This window comes from Dendrobates tinctorius, unplaced genomic scaffold, assembly GCF_039654945.1.
Source record: "Dendrobates tinctorius isolate UK_male_01 unplaced genomic scaffold, ASM3965494v1 ptg000009l, whole genome shotgun sequence".
Classification (NCBI taxonomy): Eukaryota; Metazoa; Chordata; class Amphibia; order Anura; family Dendrobatidae; genus Dendrobates; species Dendrobates tinctorius.
This window is the reverse complement of record NW_027361677.1, coordinates 23874965-23902629: the sequence shown is the minus strand read 5'-3', so window position 1 is coordinate 23902629 and position 27665 is coordinate 23874965. Positions and strand designations below refer to the sequence as shown.

General features: G+C 46.9%; 1 protein-coding gene across 2 annotated transcripts; it reads right to left on the bottom strand.

Annotated features, from left to right (window-relative positions):
- Positions 1–48: 48 nt before the first annotated feature.
- PHLPP2 (PH domain and leucine rich repeat protein phosphatase 2) lies at positions 49–27665 on the bottom strand. 2 transcript variants are annotated; one of them, XM_073584763.1, is made up of 19 exons: positions 27424–27665; positions 11484–11728; positions 10934–11067; positions 9927–10117; positions 8975–9100; positions 8063–8217; positions 7825–7971; positions 7472–7702; positions 7201–7400; positions 7065–7125; positions 6841–6936; positions 6608–6763; positions 6257–6457; positions 6011–6173; positions 5680–5810; positions 4995–5105; positions 4727–4921; positions 2724–2955; positions 49–2629 (listed from the first exon to the last, which is right to left on the bottom strand). In XM_073584763.1, exons 1-19 carry the CDS (start codon positions 27529–27531, stop codon positions 1532–1534), a joined length of 3981 nt encoding a protein of 1326 aa, XP_073440864.1. In that variant the 5' UTR covers positions 27532–27665; the 3' UTR covers positions 49–1531. The 2 variants fall into 2 exon arrangements, with proteins under 2 accessions (XP_073440864.1, XP_073440872.1); XM_073584771.1 differs by lacking the exon at positions 27424–27665 and adding an exon at positions 12193–12276.

The following is a 27665-nucleotide window of genomic DNA, read 5'->3' as shown; positions in this document are numbered from 1 at the left end:
CCAAAATTCTCGGAGGACACCCGAGCAATGAGCATACTCGCTCATCACTAACATTTTCCCATTTACCATTACTAGGAGTGCAGGAGAATGGGGGTCCCCCGGAGTTAACCACAGCAGCAAACGTTAATTTCACCATCAATGATATCGTAGGTGTAGACGGGCTTCATGGCGTTTACTCTACGTCCACGATATCAGACCCGAAGAAGCTAAACTGGAATTTTACAATGGCCCGCTGGGCACTAATAAAAAAAAAAAAAAATCAGTCCGTGCTTTTTCTTCAACATTTTCTTGTGGCAACACGGCATTGATATTAAACCAAGCAACAGCAACGACTCCACTCACATCAGGGACGGCGCGGAAGCTCGCAACACATCGTGGAAAATGAGCTCTAGTCCAGGCCGAGATATGGATCATTCACAACCAAAGCTGGGGAATAAGTCACCAGGAGGACGCCGATGCAGACAGGGGGATTTATAAAGCATTTAGTGCAAATCTGACAAGTTTCTAGCAATATCGGACGTGGTCTTGGCCACAAGATGTCACGAAAGTTTCTCTTGTTGCATCAGGTGCAGTCTTTGCTCCTTCCATAACCCGAGTACAAAGTGCATATACGGTATAATATATATATATATATAAAAAATAAAACCACCATTGGCTCATGTCCACTGGTCATAAAACTGGGCGAGATGTTAAGCAGGAATATTTGATCATTAAAAAAAAAAAAAAAAAAAACACATTTCAGGTATAACAGAGGTCTCAAATAATCCAATGGGAATGTACGAATCCTCAGCCAATAAGGTTGGTAATGCCGAATCGGGTGCAAAAAAACCCCGAGAAAAGCATCCATAATAAAAAGGAAAAAAGGGCTGATCGAGAATGGCTCAGGAAAAGCGACCATGACGGAAACATTCCCAAAAAACGTCCTTCATTCTTAGCTTATTAATGACTGCAGAGTGCATCAGTCGCTGCAAAAAAGTCAGTAATTATGCAAAATAAGCTACTCAATCCCTGGGGGGCACAGGCGTCTGGTTATGCCACGTACCCACAGGGGTCTCGAGATAATGATATCGGTTAGACAATGATCCGACCGGAAAGATTTGGCCGCAGCGTGGCTCGTCAGTTTGGGTTTTCGGCTCAGCATAATTAGAGGTATGGAAAAAATTACCCATTATCAAATCCATAAAACTCAGTAGAGGGAAAGGGTTAAGTAGCAGCCCCCCCATCATTGCAGAAGTCTGTCCACTCCTTTCTAGGGAGTTGGATCGGTCACGTCCGAGTACCTATAGGACCAAGTGGTTAATAAAAATAAATTATTTGGAATAAATTCACATTTGTTCGTTGGCTCAAGAATCTGGAATTTAAAAAAAAAAAAAATCATTAATAGAAAAAAACCCATTTGGCTTTGAATGGGTATTCTGCGATTGGCAAATCCACCTGCCGCACATTACGGGATATTAGGAGTGACAAGTGTAAAAATGTGCAATTTTTGGACCTGCGGATGGGGTTGATGTGATCGCTCCTTAGTTCTCGGTCACAAAGCAGTGTCAAACTCTTCCAGGCCATTGGCTCGTTCCTCGGCTCCCAATTCTAAGTCATTTAATTGCTGGCGAACCTCGTTTTCCAGGTGTGGAGGAACAACAAAGTGATCCTCTGGTTCCAGCTGTGAAGGTGCGGAGAAGTAGCCAGTTTTTTTCTTAGGAGCCTCAGAGGCCACCTCAATGAGGTTAAGGATTTCTTCCAGGGGCACTACGGAGCCGTTGGAGTGTTTCTTCCGATAAAGGCAAGACGCGGAGGAAGGAAGATCGTCCCTGTCGTGGACGGACGTCTGGTTGTGATTGATGGCGTCTTGCTGTAGGATGTACATGGAAATTCCACCACAATCTTCTTCCAATTCCTGAAACGCAGAAGGTTCTGGGGAGTGCTGCCTGCTGCAGTGAATATCCACCTCTACCTCCACCCGGCTGCTGGTATGAAGCCCCTCGGCCTGCAGGTCGTCGTCGCTGTCCAGACCGTTCTCCGACTGGTTGCTGGAGAAAGTGGCACATGATGGCTGCCGCTGAAAAGTGCTGGCAGAGGGAACCGGATGGAGACTACATCGCCGCTCCGGCCTGAGGATGACACCTCCATCCATTCCGGCCACGGCATGTTCATCCGAGGCCGTGGAGCCGACCTCGCTGCTCACCTCCGACACAGACATCTCGCTGCTGAACTCCGAGGCGATGCCGCTACTTGAAGATGGAGTCACCGAGTCTGGAGATTCCTTTGGAGCCACACCGGAGGTCAAGCCAGACGGACTGGGTAAAGAGAGAGTGTGCATGTCACAAGTACAGGTATCCTCTCCGATTTTGAGAGAGACCACCAGGGAGACAACATTATCCGGGCACCCATAGCTTTGTGCTAAAGTGCACAGCCTCTTGGCAGCTGAAAGGGGATCTGGCAAATGCCGAACAGCCTGTACAGCTTCTGCGACCGGCACGTGCTCCCACAACGCTTTGTTTCCTAGAATCAGAAGCTCGTCCTGCACCGTAAGGGGCAACTTGGTGATGTGAGGTTCAGGAAGCACCCATGGGTGCAGATACGTGCAACCAAGCATTCGTGTGCAGCAGGTTACGCCGTTCACTTTATTGTCCTGCAAGAGAAAAAAAAACAAACAACATAGTAGAAGAAATCACTACAGATCCCACTGTGGACGATGCAAAGAAGGGAAATGGACGGGGGCCTACTTCTGTAATAATCGCCTTCTGCTCCTTAATCCTCAGAAGATCTTCACGGCAGTGCTCGATGCTGAACATTCGAGATAAAACCAGTGGCTGCCCATTCCGGCACAGCACGGCCTGGCACGTGCCCACGTTGGCCACCGTCAGGGAGAAGTTGTTGCTGTGCTCGGGTGCAGTGTGTCCGATGTAACACAAGAGGGCGGAAGAGCCGAGTTTCTGACCTGCAGTCCCCAACTTCCTAAGGGGAGAAGAAAAGGGAATTGAGGTCATCAGAGGGTTAACAGGGAATCGTTAATCTATCCCTGTGTCTCTAGATCTATACCAGATCTATGTATATTTATATCTATACCATATGGATCTCTAACTTTATCCCATCTACAGTGGGCACAGAAAGTATTCAGACCCCTTTAAATTTTTCACTCGTTTCATTGCAGCCATTTGGTAAATTAAAAACAGTTCTTTTTTTCTCATTAATGTGCACTCTGCACCCCATCTTGACTGAAAACAAATATCACATGGTCATAAGTATTCAGACCCTTTGCTCAGACACTCATATTTAAGTCACATGCTGTCCATTTCCTTGTGATCCTCCTTGAGATGATTCTACTCCTTTACTGGAGTCCGGCTGTGTGTAATTAAACTGATAGGGCTTGATTTGTAAAGGCGCAAATCTGTCTGTAAGACCTCACAGCTCACAGTGCATGTCAGACCAAAAGAGAATCAGGAGGTCAAAGGAACTGGCCAAGGAGCTCAGAGATAGAATTGTGGCAAAGCACAGATCTGGCCAAGGCTACAATAGAATTTTTGCAGTACTCAAGGTTCCTAAGAGCACAGTAGCCTCCATAATCCTTAAATGGAAGAAGTTTGGGACCACCAGATGTCTTCCTAGACCTGGCCATCCAGCCAAACTGCAATCATGGGAGAAGAGCCTTGGTGAGCGAGGTAAAGAAGAACCCCAAGATCACTGTGGCTGAGCTCCACAGATGCAGTAGGGAGATGGGAGAAAGTTCCATGAAGTCAACTATCACTGCAGCCCTCCACCAGTCGGGCCTTTATAGCAGAGTGGCCCGACGGAAGCCTCTCCTCAGTGCCAGACATATGAAAGCCCGCATAGAGTTTGCTAAAAAGACACATGAAGGACTCCCAGACTATGAGAAATAAGATTCTCTGTTCTGATGAGACGAAGATAGAACTTTTTGGTGATAATTCTAAGCGGTATGTGTGGAGAAAACCAGGCACTGCTCATCACCTGCCCAATACAATCCCAACAGTGAAACATGGTGGTGGCAGCATCCTGCTATGGGGATGTTTTTCAGCTGCAGGGACAGGACTACAGGTTGAAAATGAAGGAAACATGAATGTGGCCAAGTACAGAGATATCCTGGATGAAAACCTCTTCCAGAGTGCTCTGGACCTCAGACTTGGCTGAAGGTTCACCTTCCAACAAGACAATGACCCTAAGCACACAGCTAAAATAACAAAGGAGTGGCTTGTGACCATTCTTGACTGGCCCAGCCAGAGCCCTGACCTAAACCCAATTGAGCATCTCTGGAGAGACCTGAAAATGGCTGTCCACCAATGTTCACCATCCAACCTGATGGAACTGGAGAGGATCTGCAAGGAAGAATGGATCCCCAAATCCAGGTGTCAAAAACTTGTTGCATCATTCCCAAGACGACTCATGGCTGTACTAGCTCAAAAGGTGCTTCTACTCGATACTGAGCAAAGGGTCTGAATACTTATGACCATGTGATATTTCGTTTTATTTTTTTTTATAAATTTGCAAAAATTTCTACATTTTTTCTTCAGCCAAGATGGGGTGCAGAATGTACATTAATGAGAAAAAAATGAACTGTTTTGAATTTACCAAATGGCTGCAATGAAACAAAGTGAAAAATGTAAAGGGGTCTGAATACTTTCCGTACCCACTGTATTTATGCCAAAAGGAAGGGTAAATCATGGAGGACAAAAGGAAAGAATACTGATGTGATGATTCAGAAGGCACAAACCTGTGGGACACCAGGAACGTGTGGCACATGAACGTCCGGTCGCAGTTTGATTGCTGCACTTCTTCCAAAAGCACGTCTCCCATGGTGCACTGCAGCAGACGCGGCACCTCCTCATTTTTGTCTCCATCAAACATGCCATACAGGGCCTCCACCCCCTCTGCAAAATCGTTGACGGCCAATGACGAGACACAGAGCCTGAGAGAAAGACGCCAACGTTGCTGCTGCTGTGCGGGCAGTGACCCTGAACATGCCGGAGAACAATACTCACTTGTTCCTCTGCCCGGACATCTCCGCAAGGCCGTGATTCCAGGGCATGGACGTGACTGACAACTCGGCATTAGGCAGCGGCTTGTTGTCGATTTTCAGGACTGGGATGTGACTACAGGAAGATGCAAGAAGAACCAGTTAACAGATTGCACATTTTTGCATACACTTCCCAAAAAACTCAAAAGTTCTCTCCTACCGGTGGGATAAGGGATGACTTGCTGATTGCTCAGAGTCCAAACCACTGGGACCCACAGCAATCCCAAAGTTGGGGATGTGGATCCCAGAGAATGTTGCTCGGCAGCCCCTTTCCTGAATGGAGCATGAGTGTGCATGCTCTGCCTCCCTAAAGACCATGAATGGAGCATGTTTATCTCTGCTCAAATGAGGATGGGGCTGCAGAGCCATATTTTCATGGTTCCAGAGCCCCATTCTCGAGATTGCTGAGGATCCCAGTGATCAGACTCCCAGTAAATTATCCCCTATACCACGGACCTTGATTTTTTTTCGGGTGAATAACACTTTACGTTTCTTCTGATCTGTCTCTTAACTATTATGGTGAACCGGAGATTGGATTTGCCATGTTTGAGATTTACTTTTGGAAAAAAAGTAGACATTCGTGTATAATGTCCATAATTCAATATGGGGTGTTGTGCAGGACAACAGTGAAGGGGAGAGTTGTACAATACCTGAAGATGTCATGGAGCTGATGATCCAGCACCAGGTCGCTGTTCCCTTTCAGGTCCAGCTCTTGCAGCACGGGTGGCAGGGTATCGGGCGCCGGGATTTCCATCAGACTGTTACAGCTCAAGTCAACCAGCTGCAGGAACAAAGAGCAGCAACATCTCATGCCAGAGGCCGAGTCAGTGACAATGAGATGACACCATGTACACAAGTCTACAGCTGCAGCACAGCCTGCAGGGGTAAGAGAGGGGGGAAGAGGAGAGATAATAGGGGGTCAGAGCTAGAAGCGGAGAGTCAGGAAGGTCTGATTGTGTAGGATACAGGTGGGGGAGTGACCTGGATATGCGGCAGATGGAAAATTTCGGGGAACACGCTGATGCAATTGGAGTGAGCGATGAGGGTGTGCAGATGTTTGAGGTTGGACACTGTGCTGGGGACGGACTTCAGACGGTTTCCACTTAGGTTCAGCTCCTCCAAATTCTCCAGTTTGTTCAATTTGCTGCAAGACAAAAGTCCAGGCTGTTAAAGGATGAATTTCCTAGTTTATGGCGGCCATAAAACACCCGTGCCTCTGGCACTCACCTGGCTGGGAACGTTTCCAGTTGGTTATATGCCATGTGCAGGATTCGGAGGTTCACATGTATGGTCAACAATGGGACGTACTGATCAGTCAGCAGGTTGTTGGTTAAGTAGAGGACTTGCAGCCTCGTCACGGTCTCCTCTCCACTACACATGGACGGCAGGGACTCCAGAGCATTTGCAGATGCATTAAGAAACCTGAGACTAAAAAAAACAAAACACAAAAGCATGACGGATTAAAAAAACCATGGCCGCTCTCTTCCAAAATCAGTGCCACTGATCTAATATTGATAGACCATCAATTAAAAAAAAAAAAGTACTTAAAGGGGTTTTCAAAAATGTGCGGCCACTCACTTTACAGCTGCAGCGAAGAGGAAGTCAGGAAGGTGTCTCAGTAAATTGTGCTGGACATCCAGACTTTCCAAAGTGAAGCAATCAGTGGGGCACGGCAGGTTCTTCAACTGATTGTGTCCGAGGAGCAGCTTCCTTAGCTTGGGAGACCCCATTAGCCTGAAGGGAAAACACGTATTTAGTAAGCGAAGCTCCATCGTAATCTGCTGTAGGATCCTTTCCCCCCCCCCATATACCTTAATGGCAGCTCTGCCAAAAGGTTCCAACTGAGATCAAGAGCTTCCAATTTCTTGGCTTCACAAACCCAATCTGGCACAGATGTTAAGCAGTTCCTTAAAAGAAGCAGATTGTATAGAGATGTGAGTCACATTTTTTGGAGCAAGGAGGTAAAGACTAATGTCTTCCTTGGTGCCAACACCGAGCAGGGCCCGTGTCGGAGCCAGAATGCCCCCGCTTTTACCTGGACAAGTCTAAAGAAACCAGCTGGGAAGGAGCCAGGTAGACAATCACTGACGTCAGCCCTACAAAAAAGGACAAGGTAAGACAGGCGGAGTACGGCACGCACAGGAGCACCGGTCGCGGCGGTAGCGACGTACGGTTTGAAGCGGCATAAACTGCCCTCAGGGAAAAGCCACAGAGCGTCAGTTCCTTCAGCTGGTTGCGCTCGCAGTGCAATTGCTCCAGGTTCCCCAAGCAGCGGAGGTCCAGGGATGTCAGCAGGTTCTCCCGGACATCAAACTGAGCCACGTGGTCTATTCCTTCATAGGTGCCGATGACTTGCGCGAGATGATTCATCCTACGGAGGACGACGGATTATTACTCGATGATGCAGATTCCCAACCACAACCCACCGCTCCAGAAGCTTACCTCAAGTCTAAGGACTTTACATGTGCCATGCTGCTTAACGTCTGCAGACTTAACGTCTCCACACAGTTTCCGGCCATGCACAATCTGTCCACCGAGCAGAGCTTCTCAAACACGGGAGGTATACTGCTCAGATCATTGAAGGAGAGGCCCAGGCTGGAGAGCTGCTGCAGGCGGCCCAGCTCCTCCGGTAATGACATCAGCCCGTTTCCATCAAGGTTTAGTGTCTGCAAGCTGCAAAGAAAGAGGGAGAGCACACAGGGTAACTGCACGGTCAATGGCTGCAGCTCCATAGTGTTTCCCCCACAGCCGCCCGCCATGGAAAAAACCAATGGCAGCACTTGTCCACAACTGACCTGAGCATCTGCCCAATTTGGGGTGGTAAGTGCGTCAGCCCATTACACGACAGGTTCAGCTCTGTGAGAGTGGGGATCTCACATAACTGGAGGGGGAAGTCTCCCAGCCTGTTTTGTGACAGGTTCAGAACTTTCAGCTGTGAAAACCTTGAAAAAAAAAAAAAAAAAAATGTAGAAGGAGAGATTATCATCTCCAGCCAATCCTGCAATGTCATCTTATAAGGAGACCTGGACCGACCTGCACAGACTGGTCACTCTGGCCGCACTGTGCAGCTGCAGGAAGTTGTGGCGGAGATTCAGGTTAGTGATGTCCTGACAGTAGAACAGGTGCTCAGGAATCTCCTCCAGGCTTTGGCACGAGAGATCTACAGTGCTCAGTCTCTGAGAGACGACCTACAGATAACAGTAAGGTAGAAATGAAGAACATGGGCTCCCAAGCTGAGCTATGTGCACCCAAGGGTACGACCATGTCCTCTGTGCTGCTATTACCAGAGCTGCACTCACTGTTCTGCTGGTGCTGTAATTGTGTACATACATTACTGATCATGTACTAATCCTGAGTTACATCCTGTATTATACTCCAGAGCTGCACTCACTATTCTGATGGTGCAGTCAGTGTGTTACATACATTACATTACTGATACGGAGTTACATCCTGTATTATACTCCAGAGCTGCACTCACTATTCTGCTGGTGAAGTCACTGTACATACATTACATTACTGATCCTGAGTTACATCCTGTATTATACCCCAGAGCTGCGCTCACTATTCTGCTGGTGCAGTCACTGTGTACATACATTACATTACTGATCCTGAGTTACATCCTGTATTATACCCCAGAGCTGCGCTCACTATTCTGCTGGTGCAGTCACTGTGTACATACATTACTGATCCTGAATTACATCCTGTATTATACCCCAGAGCTGCACTCACTATTCTGCTGGTGAAGTCACTGTACATAGATTACTTATCTTGCATACTTATACAGAATAGTGAGTGCAGCTCTGGAGTATAATACAGGATGTAACTCAGGATCAGTAATGTAATGTATGTACACAGAGACTGCACCAGCAGAATAGTGAGTGCAGCTCTGGAGTATAATACGGGATGAAACTCAGGATCAGTGGAGTCACTAGTGTATCCACTCACCTTTGCTGCCTGGCGGAGCCATCGCTGATATTCTGCAGCAGAATCAAAGCTGACATGGTATGTAGGTGCTTGTGCCTCTGCAGAACAAAAGGCCAGGCAGTGTGGCCTCCGCTTTACCTCCTCTATCTAAAGATGAAGGGAAAAAAAAAATTATGTTAATGGTAGAGAAGTGATCTGCTCAGAGGACCAGTTACTTTGGGGAGACAAGAAGGTCTGATTGTCAGGAATAGAGTTGAGCGACTTTGGTCGGATCGGGTTTCATGAAACAAAATTTGAGTCGGATGAAACTGGTCCGACTAGGGCGAAAAAAAGTCGGAGTTTCGTCCGAAACCCGACCCCAATGCAAGTCAATGGGGAATAAAAGTCGGCATTGAGTGGATAAATGTCATCTGCTCAATGCCAACTTTTATTTCCCATTGATTTGCATTTGGGTCGGGCTTCGGACAAAACTCCAAATACTTTTGCCCTAGTCGGACCAGTTTCATCCGACTCAAATTTTGTTTCATGAAACCCGATCCGACCAAAGTCACTCAACTCTAGTCCAGAAGGCACCTTCCCCTCCCCTGGAGCCATAACTCCACTGTTGTGGCTTCTTTACTGTGGAAGATGCTGGGACTTCTGCTGTGCTAGAAGCAGTGGGAGCTGCAGCCTCATTATTTGGAGAGAGAAAGAATTTTATTTTTTTAATATAATGACTACCTCCCATCACCTCTTACATTAGGACAGAACGTCATATAAAGGACCGACAGGAGGACGTATCCATAAACGCCGCTGGTAAAATAAAGGTGCCGACCCGGTATTCAGGATAAAGGTAAAACCTAACAGAGTGCGAGCCTCAATCCCAGGTTTACAGCTCCCGCCCGGCTGTGTGCAGAGGTGAAGGCACTATAAAGTGTGTCACAAGCTCGGAAATAACAGCACTATGGCAGCCACGATGTCCCGGGCGTCTCACCTTGCCACCCACGAGGGGCAGAATGTGCATCTTTCCCGTCTGACAATCCTTCACGGACGATACAATCAGGGAGGTACCGCACAGGACCACCATCCTCTCCGCCCACTTGTGCAGTTGGGTTTTGCCCTTACGCACGTTATAGACCCCAGACAGCAGAATCCGATCCAGCTGCTCCAAAGAACTCGGCTTCTCTGAAAGATACAAAAATATCTGGGGGGGTCACCGTATCAGCGATCAAATGATCGCAGGATCAAGTCTGCTAGAGGATCAATAAAGTAACAAGTAATTAAAATAAAATTTTAAAAAAAGTAAAGTTGTAGCGGCTTGTGTTGGAGCCTGGTAGTGACTGTACGATTTCCCTACAGTGACACTGCAGGAGAAATTAAGTATTACATGAGTTCGGTCCTCCACAGAGAGAGTTTTTTGTTTTTTTTCTCATCACCTGCCCTCTAGATTTAGCACTAAGGATCTGTTCACAGGGCTGAGTTTGACATGGATTAATTTCTGCATCAAAGTCAAGAGTGATACAGGCAGTAACCCTCCGGTAATGACATGTGGACAATCCAGCTGGTCTGCAATGCAGAAAAAACCTAACAAAAAGGCCACAAAAGAAAAAAAAACAAACAAAAACATCCCAACAACTAAAATTTGCAACAGAAATAAAATCTTTAGAAAGTGCACGTACAAAGTTCTTTAAACTCTCACCAACTTTATAAAAAGTAACCTAAACCTGAAGGTCGGCATTGTTTCTCCTGCCGTCTGCCGCCGGTTATGGAGGCAGTAAAGCGCATGGCTGTAAATGTTTTTTTTGTTTTTTTTTTCGACCAAAGGATCTGCAGCTTGTGCAACCACAGCAATTGGAGAGGAGTTATTAATCCTTTAATACCTACACTGTTTTGAGTCATAATGACACCCCCCTAAAAAAAAAAAAAAAAAAATTGACACTTTCAAACACTCCTGTACCCCGAGCCGTCTTGCGCGCACGAACCTATATACCTACCGCTTACCATTATAAAATCGGATCATGCAGCTGAGATCGGAGTGGGCCGCCTCCTCCTGGATCCTGGTGGTGTCCCGAAATCCCAGATCGGACAAGTACTTGTATATCATGTGCAGGGGGCGCTCGTGAGGATCCAATCTCCTAAAAATACCAAAAAATAATTAAAAAAAAAATGTATAAATAAATACATCCGCATAAGGCTACGTGATGTGCCGTAGTGCGGGGTCCTTGGGTAAAAGAATCCCAGGGGCCCCCCCCATTTGCTTTTCGTTTTTCCTCATGTTCCAAGACTGATAACTTTTTAATTTTTTTATTTTCCGGTGCTGCCGAGACCCCCAGTGATCATCTAATTTTTGAGAACATCCAATAGTAAGGGTACAGCCATCCTGCAGCGCCTCCAAAGGGGAAATAAAGTATTGCACAGTGTCCATATTAATGAATAACAGGATGGGTCCTCCAAAGCGGGAGTCAGCGGGATACAGGCTGCTGTTTACGGCAGTCTATCCTGCACCTATGAACCACCTTTACACTGAGCATAGCCCCCCCACGCTGCTCACCTGACCAGGTCTCCATTCAGCTGCACGTATAGTCCGTCCGTCCCTTCCCCGAGGAGGATGTCCGAGGCCGCAGTGTCCACAGTGCAGAGCACCACGTGGAGGTCGCAGATGGAGGACGTCTGGTCCGTTTCGTAGACATAGATGCAGCCGCGGCCGGGGTCTTCTCTCAGCCACTCTTTTTCTCGTGATCCCAGGCAGCACTTCTGACTCAGGCAGTTTTTACTCCCGCTGCGCTTCATGTTTCTCTGTAAAAAGGAAATTTAAAAAGTCATAAAAAATGATCCTCGTCCAACTGAGCAGATTTTATTCCAGCAGGACATATAGACACAGCTATATAGAAGAGGCAACCCCCGTATATAGGACATATACACAGGAGGTATATAGAGGAGGCGACCTCCGTATACAGTACATATACACAGTGTAAAGTAGCGCTCACTGAGTGTATTGGGGGACACTCACTTGGCTGCACATTCACGTCACACAGGATCACTTTCCGTTAAACAGTCTATGTGGTTTATTTAACGGCATAAACCATATAAGGCAACACAAGGAAAACAGTTTAGTATCAGATAGATAAGTGTTCACATTAGAGCTCCGCTCTCAGCGGGTGCTATTCAGGACGTCCGTCTCCTCCTGAGACCGTCCAACACTCACGCTTCACCAGGTGCTATTCAGGGATCCGTCCCTACTCCCAACACACCGGCCTCACCAGTTCCAAGGTCGCAGCAGGTGCTATTCAGGAAGGCAGCACACCTTCCAACACCTAGACCCTCCAGGACCTTCCACCCTCAACCATCCAGGTACACACTCTCCCCATGTGACCTACCTCAGGCACATTATATGGTACATGGCCACACCCACAGGTGATCACATGGCTGTGACCTCATTGCAGGTCCTTTCAGACACCCAACCATACACACACACACACACACACACACACACACACATACTTTGGGCTTTCAGACACATGCCCCTGGGTGGGTTTGTAGGTGACTGGTTCCACCCATCTCACCAGCCACCTGGAAGCTCTCCCTATTACACTGCAGCAAACCTTCAGCAGTACCTCTGCTGATCAACACATGTTCCAGCTTCCATCACAAGGCACCTACCCTTGTGATACATATCGGCCATTCACAACTCTGCAGCTCACCATTTCCCCATCACAATAAAGGAAACGCCTGCATGCATGTCCTGGGAAGCCCATACAGCACCCCCTAGCTGTCACTGCATCACAACAGGTATATAGAGGAGGTTAGCCCCATGTACAGGACATATACACTATACACAGAGCTATATAGAAGAGGAGACCCCCGTATACAGTACATGTATACTTACACACAGAGGTACTGTATATAGAAGAGGAGACCCCCATATGACAGTATATATACACATAGGTATATAGAGGAGGCGACCCCCGTATACAGGACATATACACTATATATAGAGGTATATAGAGGAGGCCCTGTATACAGGACATATCATATACACTATACACAGAGGTATATAGAGGAGGAGACCCCCATATATAGGACATACAGGCTCCCGTATATAAAGGAAACCCTCATATTCTGCACCACACACTGTATATACAGCACAGGTCCCTGCATATATAAAGGAGACCCCAATATACAGCACCACATACTGTATATATAGAGGAGACCCCCATATACAGCACCACACACTGTATATGCAGCACAGGTCCCGGCATAGAGAGGAGACCCCCATATACAGCACCACACTGTATATACAGCACAGGTCCCTGCATATATAGAGGAGACCCCCATATACAGCACCACACACTGTATATACAGCACAGGCCCCTGCACATATAGAGAGGAGACCCCCATATACAGCACCACACACTGTATATACAGCACAGGCCCCTGCATATATAGAGAGGAGACCCCCATATACAGCACCACACACTGTATATACAGCACAGGTCCCTGCATATATAGAGGAGACCCCCATATACAGCACCACACACTGTATATACAGCACAGGCCCCTGCACATAGAGAGGAGACCCCATATACAGCATAGGCCCCTGCATACAGCACCACACTGTATATACAGCACAGGCCCCTGCAAATACAGAGCGGAAACTCCATATACAGCACCACACACTGTATATACAGCACAGGCCTCTGCATATATAGAGAGAAGACCCCCCATATACAGCACCACACACTCTACATACAGCACAGGCCCCTGCATATTCAGCTCTGGCAAAAAAAATTTCGGTTTGTCTGATTTTTGTCTTTATATTTTTGAGTACAATGTAAACAACAATACTAACGTTTTAAATCAGGAAGAGTTCAGAAATAAATATTTTGTGGAATAACCATGATTTTTTAATCATGGCTTTCATGCATTTTGCCATGCTTTCCACCAGCCTTTTACACTGCTTTTGGGTGACCTTATGCCACTCCTGATACAAAAATGTAAGCAGTTCTTCTTTGTTGGATGGCTTGTGACTAACCATCTTCCTCATAATTACATTTCAGAGGTTTTCACTGGGGTTCAGGTCTGGAGATTGGGCTGGCCATGACAGGGATTTGATGTGGTGGTCCTTCATCCACACATTGATTAACCTAGCTGTGTGGCATGGCGCGTTATCCTGCTGAAAAAAACAAAGAATCAACTGTTTTTCCAGGATAACCTTGTATGCGGCTTGATTCATACATCCTTCGCAAAGATTAACCTGCCCAATTCCAGCCTTGCTGAAGCATCCCCAGATCATCACTGGCTTGTATGCCTCTCCAGGTCTCCATCTAACTATTAGACGACCAGGTGTTGGGCAAAGCTGAAAATTAGACTCATCAGAGAAGATTACCTTACTCCAGTCCTCTATGGTCCAATCCTTTTGGTCTTTGGCAAACTTCAGCCTGGCTCTCCTTTGCTTCTCTTTGATGAAAGGCTTTTTTCTAGCTTTACATGACTTGAGCCCTGCCTCTAGGAGCCTGTTATGTACTGTTCTTGCCGTGCACTTCACCCCAGCTGCCATTTGCCTGTCCTATTGTAGGTCTCATGATGTCATCCTGCGGTTGCTGAGTGACATTCGAATAAGATGACTGTCATCCCGGTCAGTGGAGAGTCGTTTTCGTCCTCTGCTGGTCTGTAGCTTTGTTGTCCCCAATGTCTGTTGCTTGACCTTGTTGTAATGGACTGCCGTCTTAGAAATGTTAAAGGGAATCTGTCACCCCTTTTTTGAGATATCATATAATGATATCATTCAATTGTGTGTCACATAAGGATTCTCTTAGTACTTTTGCTTCCCCCTGACCCCGCACCTTTCATGCATAAATACCTTTTTTATATCGGTTCAGATGTATGTAATCTGCCGCTGTCCGGTCCGCTGGGCGGGGCTTATTCACCAGCTCCCCCCCCTCCCTTGCTCTACGCATTTCTTCTTGTGTAAAGCAAGACAGGGAGGGGGGGGGGGAGCAGTTGAATAAGCCCCGCCCATCGGACCGGACAGCGGCAGTTTACATACATCTGAACCGATATAAAAAAGGTATTTATGCATGAAAGGTGCGGGGTCAGGGGGAAGCAAAAGTACTAAGAGAATCCTTATGTGACACACAATTGAATGATATCATTATATGATATCTCAAAAAAAAGGGGTGACAGATTCCCTTTAACCCCTTTCCTAAAATGGACGTACTATTCCGTCCATGTGACCTGGGACCTAAGTCCCAAGGACGGAATAGTATGTCTAGTGCGATCAGCGCAGCTGATCGCGGCCGGGTGTCAGCTGATTATCACAGCTGACACCCAGCACAACGTTAACCCCTTGCACACCGCGATCAAACACGATCGCGGTGTACCAGGGGGTTAAGGGGAAGCATCGGCAGGGAGGGGGCTCCCTCCGTGCTTCCCTGAGCCCCCCACGGCAGCGCAATGTGCAGCGCTGCTGCAGGGGGCTCCTTTTCTGCAGGTCCCCGAATCCAATATGGCGGTGGGGACCTCCGGGGGCCTGCAGGGAGCTGGCTTCCTCACTGCCCGCAGAGCGCAGGCATGAGGAAGCCTGCAGCAGTGCCTGTGACAGATCAGCGATCTGTCACATGACAGTTATGTCCCCCCTGGGACATTGTAATAAAGTAAAAAAAAAAAAAAGTGTGAAAATAATTAAAAAAAAAAATATTCCCCAATAAATTCATTTTTTGGAAATAAAAAAAACAATAAGAGTACACATATTTGGTATCGCCGCGTCTGTAACAACCCGCCCTATAAAACTGTCCCATTAGTTAACTCCTTAAGCGAACCCCTTAAAAAATAAAAATAAAAAACTAAGCAAAAAGTAATGATTTATTATCATACAGCCGAACAAAAAGTGCAATAACGCGCGATCAAAAAGACTCATATAAATATCCATGGTACCGCTGAAAACGTCATCTTGTCTCGCAAAAACCGAGCCATCATACAGCATCATCAGCGAAAAAATAACAAAGTTATAGCTCACAGAATAAAGCGATGCAAAAAAAATTATTTTTTACATAAAATTGTTTTCACTGCATAAAAGCGCCAAAACATAAAAAAAAAAAAGACATAAATAAGGCATCACTGTATCCGTACTGACCCGAAGAAGAAAACCGCTTTATCAATTTTATCGCACGCAGAACAGTGTAAACGCACCCCCCCAAAAGAAATTCATGAAACGCTGGGTTTTGTAAATTCTGCGTCCCAAAAAACGAAATAAAAAGCAATCAAAAAATGTCACATGCCGAACATGGTACCAATAAAAACTTCAACTCGTCCCGCAAAAAATAAGACCTCACATGACTCGGTGGGTCAAAATATGGAAAAATTATAGCTCTCAATATGTGGTGATGCAAAAACTATTTTTACAATAAAAAGCGTCTTTTAGCGTGCGACAGCTGCCAAATATTAAAAACTGCCATAAATAGTAAATCAAACCCCCCGTTATCACCCCCTTAGTTAGGGAAAAATAATAAAATTTAAAAAATGTATTTATTTCCATTTTCCCATTAGGCCTAGGGTTAGGGGTGTGTTGGGGTTCGGGTTAGGGTTAGAATTGGGAGTTTCCACTGTTTGGGCACATCAGGTGCTCTCCAAACACAACATGGCGTCTGATCTCAATTCCAGCCAATTCTGCGTTGAAAAAGTCAAATGGTGCTCCTTCCCTTCCAAGCTCTGCCATGCGCCCAAACAGTGTTTTACTCCCTCATATGGGGTATCAGCCTACTCAGGACAATTTGCAAAACAACTTTTGGGGTCCAATTTCTCCTGTTGCCCTTAGGAAAATAAAAAATTGGGGGCAAAAATATGATTTTCACGGATGGGCGTTATAAACTTCTGTGAAGCACTTGGGGGTTCAAAGTTCTCACCACACATCTAGATAAGTTCCTAGGGGGGTCTAGTTTCCAAAATGGTGTCATTTGTGGGGGGGTTTCCACTGTTTTGGCACATCAGGGGCTTTGCAAACGCGACATGGCGTCTGATCTCAATTCCAGCCAAAACAGTCAAATGGCGCTGCTTCCCTTCCGAGCTCTGCCATGTGCCCAAACAGTGGTTTACCCCCACATGTGGGGTATCAGCGTACTCAGGACAAATTGCACAATAACTTTTAGGGACCTCTTACCCTTGGGAAAATAAAAATTGGGGGTGAAAAGATCATTTTGTGAAAAATATATGATTTTTTAATTGTACCGCTGTACGTTATAAACTTCTGTGAAGCCCTTGTGGGTTCAAAGTTCTCACCACATATCTAGATACGTTCCATGAGGGGTCTAGTTTCCAAAATGGGGTCACTTGTGGGGGGATTCCACTGTTTAGGTACATCAGGGGCTCTCCAAACGGGACATGGTGTCCGATCTGAATTCCAGCCAATTTTGCATTGTAAAGTCAAACAGCACTCCTTCCCTTCTGAGCTCTGCCATGCGCCGAAACAGTGGTTCCCCCCCACAAATCAGGTAACAGCGTACTCAGGACAACCTGCACAATAACTTTTGCAGTCTAATTTCTCCTGTTACCCTTGGTAAAATAAAAAAAATTAAACCTGAAGTATTTTTTTTGTGAAAAAAAGTTAAATGTTCATTTTTTTTTTTTAAATATTCAAAAAATTCCTGTGAAGCACCTGAAGGGTTAATAAACTCCTTGAATGTGGTTTTGAGCACCTTAAGGGGTGCAGTTTTTAGAATGGTGTCACTTTTGGGTATTTTCTATCATATAGACCCCTCAAAGTGACTTCAAATGTGATGTGGTCCGTAAAAATAAAATGGTGTTGCAAAAATGAGAAATCGCTGGTCAATTTTTAACCCTTAGAACTTCCTAACAAAAAAAAAATATTGGTTCCAAAATTGTGCTGATGTAAAGTAAACATGTGGGAAATGTTACTTATTAAGTTTTTTGAGTGCCGTATCTCTGTGATTTAAGGGCATAAAAATTCAAAGTTGGAAAATTGCGAAATTTTCAACATTTTCGCCAAATTTCCATTTTTTTCACAAATAAATGCAAGTTATATGAATGAAATTTTACCACTAACATGAAGTACAATATGTCATGAGAAAACATTGTCAGAATCACCGGGAACCATGGAAGCGTTCCAGAGTTATTACCTCATAAAGGGACAGTGGTCAGAATTGTAAAAATTGGCCCGGGCATTAACGTGCAAACCACCATTGGGGGTGAAGGGGTTAAGGATGGAGGCAACATGACACTCACTGTGTCCCTCTGCTAGTAAAGCCAGAATTGAGCCCTTCTTTTTCTCACTCAAGACTGTTTTCAACTCCTTTGGCATGGTTAAAGGTTATTTTTTCATTTCTATTACTTTTGGGATATTACTAGCACTTGTTTTGCCATCCAGCTTGTCTTATTGCAAAAGGATTGTGAACACCACAGCAGGGTTTTTTATACTTTCCTTCATTAAATAAGATTTGGTTCAGGTGATCACCTAATCAGAAGCCCATTAAGTAGAATGAGGTGGACTCTGGTTGGAATTCAACTGACACTGGAATGGAATCGCTGTCAGACATGGAGAGAAGCCGATTTATATAAAACTGTGCAGTGGTCTCTTAATTTTTGCCAGAGCTGTATAGAGAGGAGACCCCCCATATACAGACCACACAACATATATACAGCTCAGGCCCCTGCATAGAGGAGACCCCCATACACAGCACCACACTGTATATACAGCACAGGCCCCTGCATATATAGAGAGGAGACCCCCATATACAGCACCACACACTGTATATACAGCACAGGCCCCTGAATATATAGAAAGGAGACCCCCATATACAGCACCACCACACTGTATATATAGCACAGGTCCCTGCATATAGAGAGGAGACCCCCATATACAGCACCACACACTGTATATACAGCACAGGCCCCTGCATATATAGAGAGGAGACCCCCATATACAGCACCACACTGTATATACAGCACAGGCCCCTGCATATATAGAGAGGAGACCCCCATATACAGCACCACACACTGTATATACAGCACAGGTCCCTGCATATAGAGAGGAGACCCCCATATACAGCACCACACACTGTATATACAGCACAGGCCCCTGCATATATAGAAAGGAGACCCCCATATACAGCACCACCACACTGTATATACAGCACAGGTCCCTGCATATATAGAAAGGAGACCCCCATATACAGCACCACCCACTGTATATACAGCACAGGCCCCTGCATATATAGAAAGGAGACCCCCATATACAGCACCACCCACTGTATATACAGCACAGGCCCCTGCATATATAGAGAGGAGACCCCCATATACAGCACCACACACTGTATATACAGCACAGGCCCCTACATAGGCGACCCCCATATACAGCACCACACTGTATATACAGCACAGGCTTCTGCATATATTTTGAGAGGAGACCCCCATATACAGCACAGGCCCCTGTATATATAGAGAGGAGACCCCATATACAGCACCACACACTGTATATACAGCACAGGCCCCTGCATATATAGAGAGGAGACCCCATATACAGCACCACACACTGTATATATAGAGGAGACCCCCCATATACAGCACCACACACTGTATATATAGAGGAGACCCCCATACACAGCACCACACTGTATATACAGCACAGGCCCCTGCATATATAGAGGAGACCCCCATATACAGCACCACACACTGTATATACAGCACAGGCCCCTGAATATATAGAAAGGAGACCCCCATATACAGCACAGGCCCCTGTATATATAGAGAGGAGACCCCCATATACAGCACCACACACTGTATATACAGCACAGGCCCCTGCATATATAGAAAGGAGACCCCCATATACAGCACCACCCACTGTATATACAGCACAGGCCCCTGAATATATAGAAAGGAGACCCCCATATACAGCACAGGCCCCTGCATATATAGAGAGGAGACCCCCATATACAGCACCACACACTGTATATACAGCACAGGCCCCTGCATATATAGAAAGGAGACCCCCATATACAGCACCACCCACTGTATATACAGCACAGGTCCCTGCATATATAGAGAGGAGACCCCCATATACAGCACCACACACTGTATATACAGCACAGGTCCCTGCATATATAGAAAGGAGACCCCCATATACAGCACCACACACTGTATATACAGCACAGGTCCCTGCATATATAGAGAGGAGACCCCCATATACAGCACCACACACTGTATATACAGCACAGGCCCCTGCATATATAGAAAGGAGACCCCCATATACAGCACCACACACTGTATATACAGCACAGGTCCCTGCATATATAGAGAGGAGACCCCCATATACAGCACCACACACTGTATATACAGCACAGGCCCCTGCAAATATAGAGAGGAGACCCCCATATACAGCACCACACACTGTATATACAGCACAGGTCCCTGCATATATAGGAAGGAGACCCCCATATACAGCACCACCCACTGTATATACAGCACAGGCCCCTGCATATATAGAGAGGAGACCCCCATATACAGCACCACACACTGTATATACAGCACAAGCCCCTGCAAATATAGAGAGGAGATTCCCATATACAGCACCACACACTGTATATACAGCACAGGCCCCTACATAGAGGAGACCCCCATATACAGCACCACCCACTGTATATACAGCACAGGCCCCTGCATATATAGAGAGGAGACCCCCATATACAGCACCACCCACTGTATATACAGCACAGGCCCCTGCATATATAGAGAGGAGACTCCCATATACAGTACCACACACTGTATATACAGCACAGGCCCCTGCATATATAGAGAGGAGACCCCCATATACAGCACCACCCACTGTATATACAGCACAGGCCCCTGCATATATAGAGAGGAGACTCCCATATACAGTACCACCCACTGTATATACAGCACAGGCCCCTACATAGAGGAGACCCCCATACACAACACCACCCACTGTATATACAGCACAGGCCCCTGCATATATAGAAAGGAGACCCTCATATACAGCACCACCCACTGTATATACAGCACAGGCCCCTGCATATATAGAAAGGAGACCCCCATATACAGCACCACCCTACTGTATATACAGCACAGGTCCCTGCATATATAGAGAGGAGTCCCCCATATACAGCACCACCCACTGTATATACAGCACAGACCCCTACATCGAGGAGACCCCCATATACAGCACCACACACTGTATATACAGCACAGGCCCCTGCATATATAGAGAGGAGACCCCATATACAGCACCACCCACTGTATATACAGCACAGGCCCCTGCATATATAGAGAGGAGACCCCCATATACAGCACTACCCACTGTATATACAGCACAGGCCCCTGCATATATAGAGAGGAGACCCCCATATACAGCACCACACACTGTATATACAGCACAGGCCCCTGCATATATAGAGAGGAGACTCCCATATACAGCACCACCCACTGTATATACAGCACAGGCCCCTGCATATATAGAAAGGAGACCCCCATATACAGCACCACCACACTGTATATACAGCACAGGTCCCTGCATATATAGAGAGGAGACCCCCCATATACAGTACCACACACTGTATATACAGCCAGCACAGGCCCCTACATAGAGGAGACCCCCATATATAGCACCACACACTGTATATACAGCACAGGCCCCTGCATATAGAGAGGAGACCCCATATACTGTACAGCACCACACACTGTATATATAGAGGAGACCCCCATACAGCACCACACACTGTACATACAGCACAGGTCCCTGCATATATAGAGAGGAGACCCACATATACAGCACAGGCCCCTGTATATATAGAGGAGACCCCATATATAGCACCACACACTATATACAGCACAGGCCCCTGTATATATAGAGAGGAGACCCCCATATACAGCACCACACACTGTATATATAGAGACCCCCATATACAGCACCACACTGTATATACAGCACAGGCTTCTGCATATATTGAGAGGAGACCCCCATATACAGCACAGGCCCCTGTATAGAGAGGAGACCCCATATACAGCACCGACCCCTGTATATATAGAGGAGACCCCATATATCGCACCACACACTATATACAGCACAGGCCCCTGTATATATAGAGAGGAGACCCCCATATACAGCACCACACACTGTATATATAGAGACTCCCATATACAGCACCACACTGTATATACAGCACAGGCCCCTGCATATATAGAGAGGAGACTCCCATATACAGCACCACACACTGTATATACAGCACAGGCCCCTGCATATATAGAGAGGAGACCCCCATATACAGCACCACACACTGTATATACAGCACAGGCCCCTACATAGAGGAGACCCCCATATACAGCACCACCCACTGTATATACAGCACAGGCCCCTGCATATATAGAAAGGAGACCCCCATATACAGCACCACCACACTGTATATACAGCACAGGTCCCTGCATATATAGAGAGGAGACCCCCATATACAGTACCACACACTGTATATACAGCCAGCACAGGCCCCTACATAGAGGAGACCCCCATAAATAGCACCACACACTGTATATACAGCACAGGCCCCTGCATATAGAGAGGAGACCCCATATACTGTACAGCACCACACACTGTATATATAGAGGAGACCCCCATACAGCACCACACACTGTACATACAGGACAGGTCCCTGCATATATAGAGGAGACCCCCATATACAGCACAGGCCCCTGCATAGAGGAGACCCCATATATAGCACCACACACTATATACAGCACAGGCCCCTGTATATATAGAGAGGAGACCCCCATATACAGCACCACACACTGTATATATAGAGACCCCCATATACAGCACCACACTGTATATACAGCACAGGCTTCTGCATATATTGAGAGGAGACCCCCATATACAGCACAGGCCCCTGTATATATAGAGAGGAGACCCCATATACAGCACCACACACTGTATATACAGCACAGGCCCCTGCATATATAGAGAGGAGACCCCATATACAGCACCACACACTGTATATATAGAGGAGACCCCCATACACAGCACCACACTGTATATACAGCACAGGCCCCTGCATATATAGAGAGGAGACCCCATATACAGCACCACATACTGTATATATAGAGGAGACCCCCATACACAGCACCACACTGTATATACAGCACAGGCCCCTGCATATATAGAGAGGAGACCCCCATATACAGCACCACACACTGTATATACAGCACAGGCCCCTGAATATATAGAAAGGAGACCCCCATATACAGCACCACCCACTGTATATACAGCACAGGTCCCTGCATATAGAGAGGAGACCCCCATATACAGCACCACACACTGTATATACAGCACAGGCCCCTGCATATATAGAAAGGAGACCCCCATATACAGCACCACCACACTGTATATACAGCACAGGTCCCTGCATATATAGAAAGGAGACCCCCATATACAGCACCACCCACTGTATATACAGCACAGGCCCCTGCATATATAGAAAGGAGACCCCCATATACAGCACCACCCACTGTATATACAGCACAGGCCCCTGCATATATAGAGAGGAGACCCCCATATACAGCACCACACACTGTATATACAGCACAGGCCCCTACATAGGCGACCCCCATATACAGCACCACACTGTATATACAGCACAGGCTTCTGCATATATTTTGAGAGGAGACCCCCATATACAGCACAGGCCCCTGTATATATAGAGAGGAGACCCCATATACAGCACCACACACTGTATATACAGCACAGACCCCTGCATATATAGAGAGGAGACCCCATATACAGCACCACACACTGTATATATAGAGGAGACCCCCCATATACAGCACCACACACTGTATATATAGAGGAGACCCCCATACACAGCACCACACTGTATATACAGCACAGGCCCCTGCATATATAGAGGAGACCCCCATATACAGCACCACACACTGTATATACAGCACAGGCCCCTGAATATATAGAAAGGAGACCCCCATATACAGCACAGGCCCCTGCATATATAGAGAGGAGACCCCCATATACAGCACCACACACTGTATATACAGCACAGGTCCCTGCATATAGAGAGGAGACCCCCATATACAGCACCACACACTGTATATATAGAGGAGACCCCCATACACAGCACCACACTGTATATACAGCACAGGCCCCTGCATATATAGAGGAGACCCCCATATACAGCACCACACACTGTATATACAGCACAGGCCCCTGAATATATAGAAAGGAGACCCCCATATACAGCACAGGCCCCTGCATATATAGAGAGGAGACCCCCATATACAGCACCACACACTGTATATACAGCACAGGTCCCTGCATATAGAGAGGAGACCCCCATATACAGCACCACACTGTATATACAGCACAGGCCCCTGCATATATAGAAAGGAGACCCCCATATACAGCACCACCCACTGTATATACAGCACAGGCCCCTGCATATATAGAGAGGAGACCCCCATATACAGCACCACACACTGTATATACAGCACAGGCCCCTACATAGGCGACCCCCATATACAGCACCACACTGTATATACAGCACAGGCTTCTGCATATATTTTGAGAGGAGACCCCCATATACAGCACAGGCCCCTGTATATATAGAGAGGAGACCCCATATACAGCACCACACACTGTATATACAGCACAGGCCCCTGCATATATAGAGAGGAGACCCCATATACAGCACCACACACTGTATATATAGAGGAGACCCCCATATACAGCACCACACACTGTATATATAGAGGAGACCCCCATACACAGCACCACACTGTATATACAGCACAGGCCCCTGCATATATAGAGGAGACCCCCATATACAGCACCACACACTGTATATACAGCACAGGCCCCTGAATATATAGAAAGGAGACCCCCATATACAGCACAGGCCCCTGTATATAGAGAGATGAGACCCCCATATACAGTACCACACACTGTATATACAGCACAGGCCCCTGCATATATAGAGAGGAGACCCCCATATACAGTACCACACACTGTATATACAGCACAGGCCCCTGCATATATAGAGAGGAGACCCCCATATACAGCACCACCACACTGTATATACAGCACAGGTCCCTGCATATATAGAGATGAGACCCCCATATACAGTACCACACACTGTATATACAGCACAGGCCCCTGCATATATAGAGAGGAGACCCCCATATACAGCACCACCACACTGTATATACAGCACAGGTCCCTGCATATATAGAAAGGAGACCCCCATATACAGCACCACCCACTGTATATACAGCACAGGCCCCTGCATATATAGAGAGGAGACCCCCATATACAGTACCACACACTGTATATACAGCACAGGCCCCTGCATATATAGAGAGGAGACCCCCATATACAGCACCACCCACTGTATATACAGCACAGGCCCCTGCATATATAGAAAGGAGACCCCCATATACAGCACCACCCACTGTATATACAGCACAGGCCCCTGCATATATAGAGAGGAGACCCCCATATACAGCACCACCCACTGTATATACAGCACAGGCCCCTGCATATATAGAAAGGAGACCCCCATATACAGCACCACCCACTGTATATACAGCACAGGCCCCTGCATATATAGAGAGGAGACCCCCATATACAGCACCACACACTGTATATACAGCACAGGCGCCTACATAGGCGACCCCCATATACAGCACCACACTGTATATACAGCACAGGCTTCTGCATATATTTTGAGAGGAGACCCCCATATACAGCACAGGCCCCTGTATATATAGAGAGGAGACCCCATATACAGCACCACACACTGTATATACAGCACAGGCCCCTGCATATATAGAGAGGAGACCCCATATACAGCACCACACACTGTATATATAGAGGAGACCCCCCATATACAGCACCACACACTGTATATATAGAGGAGACCCCCATACACAGCACCACACTGTATATACAGCACAGGCCCCTGCATATATAGAGGAGACCCCCATATACAGCACCACACACTGTATATACAGCACAGGCCCCTGAATATATAGAAAGGAGACCCCCATATACAGCACAGGCCCCTGCATATATAGAGAGGAGACCCCCATATACAGCACCACACACTGTATATACAGCACAGGTCCCTGCATATAGAGAGGAGACCCCCATATACAGCACCACACACTGTATATACAGCACAGGCCCCTGCATATATAGAAAGGAGACCCCCATATACAACACCACCCACTGTATATACAGCACAGGCCCCTGCATATATAGAGAGGAGACCCCCATATACAGCACCACACACTGTATATACAGCACAGGCCCCTGCATATATAGAAAGGAGACCCCCATATACAGCACCACCACACTGTATATACAGCACAGGTCCCTGCATATAGAGAGGAGACCCCCATATACAGCACCACACACTGTATATACAGCACAGGCCCCTGCATATATAGAAAGGCGACCCCCATATACAGCACCACACTGTATATACAGCACAGGCTTCTGCATATATTTTGAGAGGAGACCCCCATATACAGCACAGGCCCCTGTATATATAGAGAGGAGACCCCATATACAGCACCACACACTGTATATACAGCACAGGCCCCTGCATATATAGAGAGGAGACCCCATATACAGCACCACACACTGTATATATAGAGGAGACCCCCATATACAGCACCACACACTGTATATATAGAGGAGACCCCCATACACAGCACCACACTGTATATACAGCACAGGCCCCTGCATATATAGAGGAGACCCCCATATACAGCACCACACACTGTATATACAGCACAGGCCCCTGAATATATAGAAAGGAGACCCCCATATACAGCACAGGCCCCTGTATATATAGAGATGAGACCCCCATATACAGTACCACACACTGTATATACAGCACAGGCCCCTGCATATATAGAGAGGAGACCCCCATATACAGCACCACCACACTGTATATACAGCACAGGTCCCTGCATATATAGAGAGGAGACCCCCATATACAGTACCACACGCTGTACATACAGCACTGGTCCCTGCATATATAGAGAGGAGACCCCCATATACAGCACCACACACTGTATATACAGCACAGGTCCCTGCATATATAGAGAGGAGACCCCCATATACAGCACCACCCACTGTATATACAGCACAGTCCCCTGCATATATAGAGAGGAGACCCCCATATACAGCACCACACACTGTATATACAGCACAGGTCCCTGCATATATAGAGAGGAGACCCCCATATACAGCACCACACACTGTATATACAGCACAGGCCCCTGCATATATAGAGAGGAGACCCCCATATACAGTACCACACGCTGTACATACAGCACAGGCTTCTGCACTGACAGCTGATGCCTGAAATACCAGCTGGTCCCGCTAGGTGTCGCTGTGGAGATAGGGGAATCACAGAGCCAATGCATGCAGCCGATCCCCTTCAATGACAGTCGCCCACCTTCAGCACTCGCACCGCTGCTCCCCGGGTGGCTGTGTGGGGCCTGTTCGGTTCAGGCCCTCCCTCTCCGTTGGGTCCCAGTACCGGACCCGGTCTCTGGACGTCCATTTTCACGGCTTGCAGAACGACTGACAGCCAACATGCGTGCAGCCAATCCCACAGCTCCCCGCCCCGTAGACGAGTGACGGGAAGATCTATCTCAGCCAATCACCTGCAGGCTGACACTTGCGCTTCTAATCCAA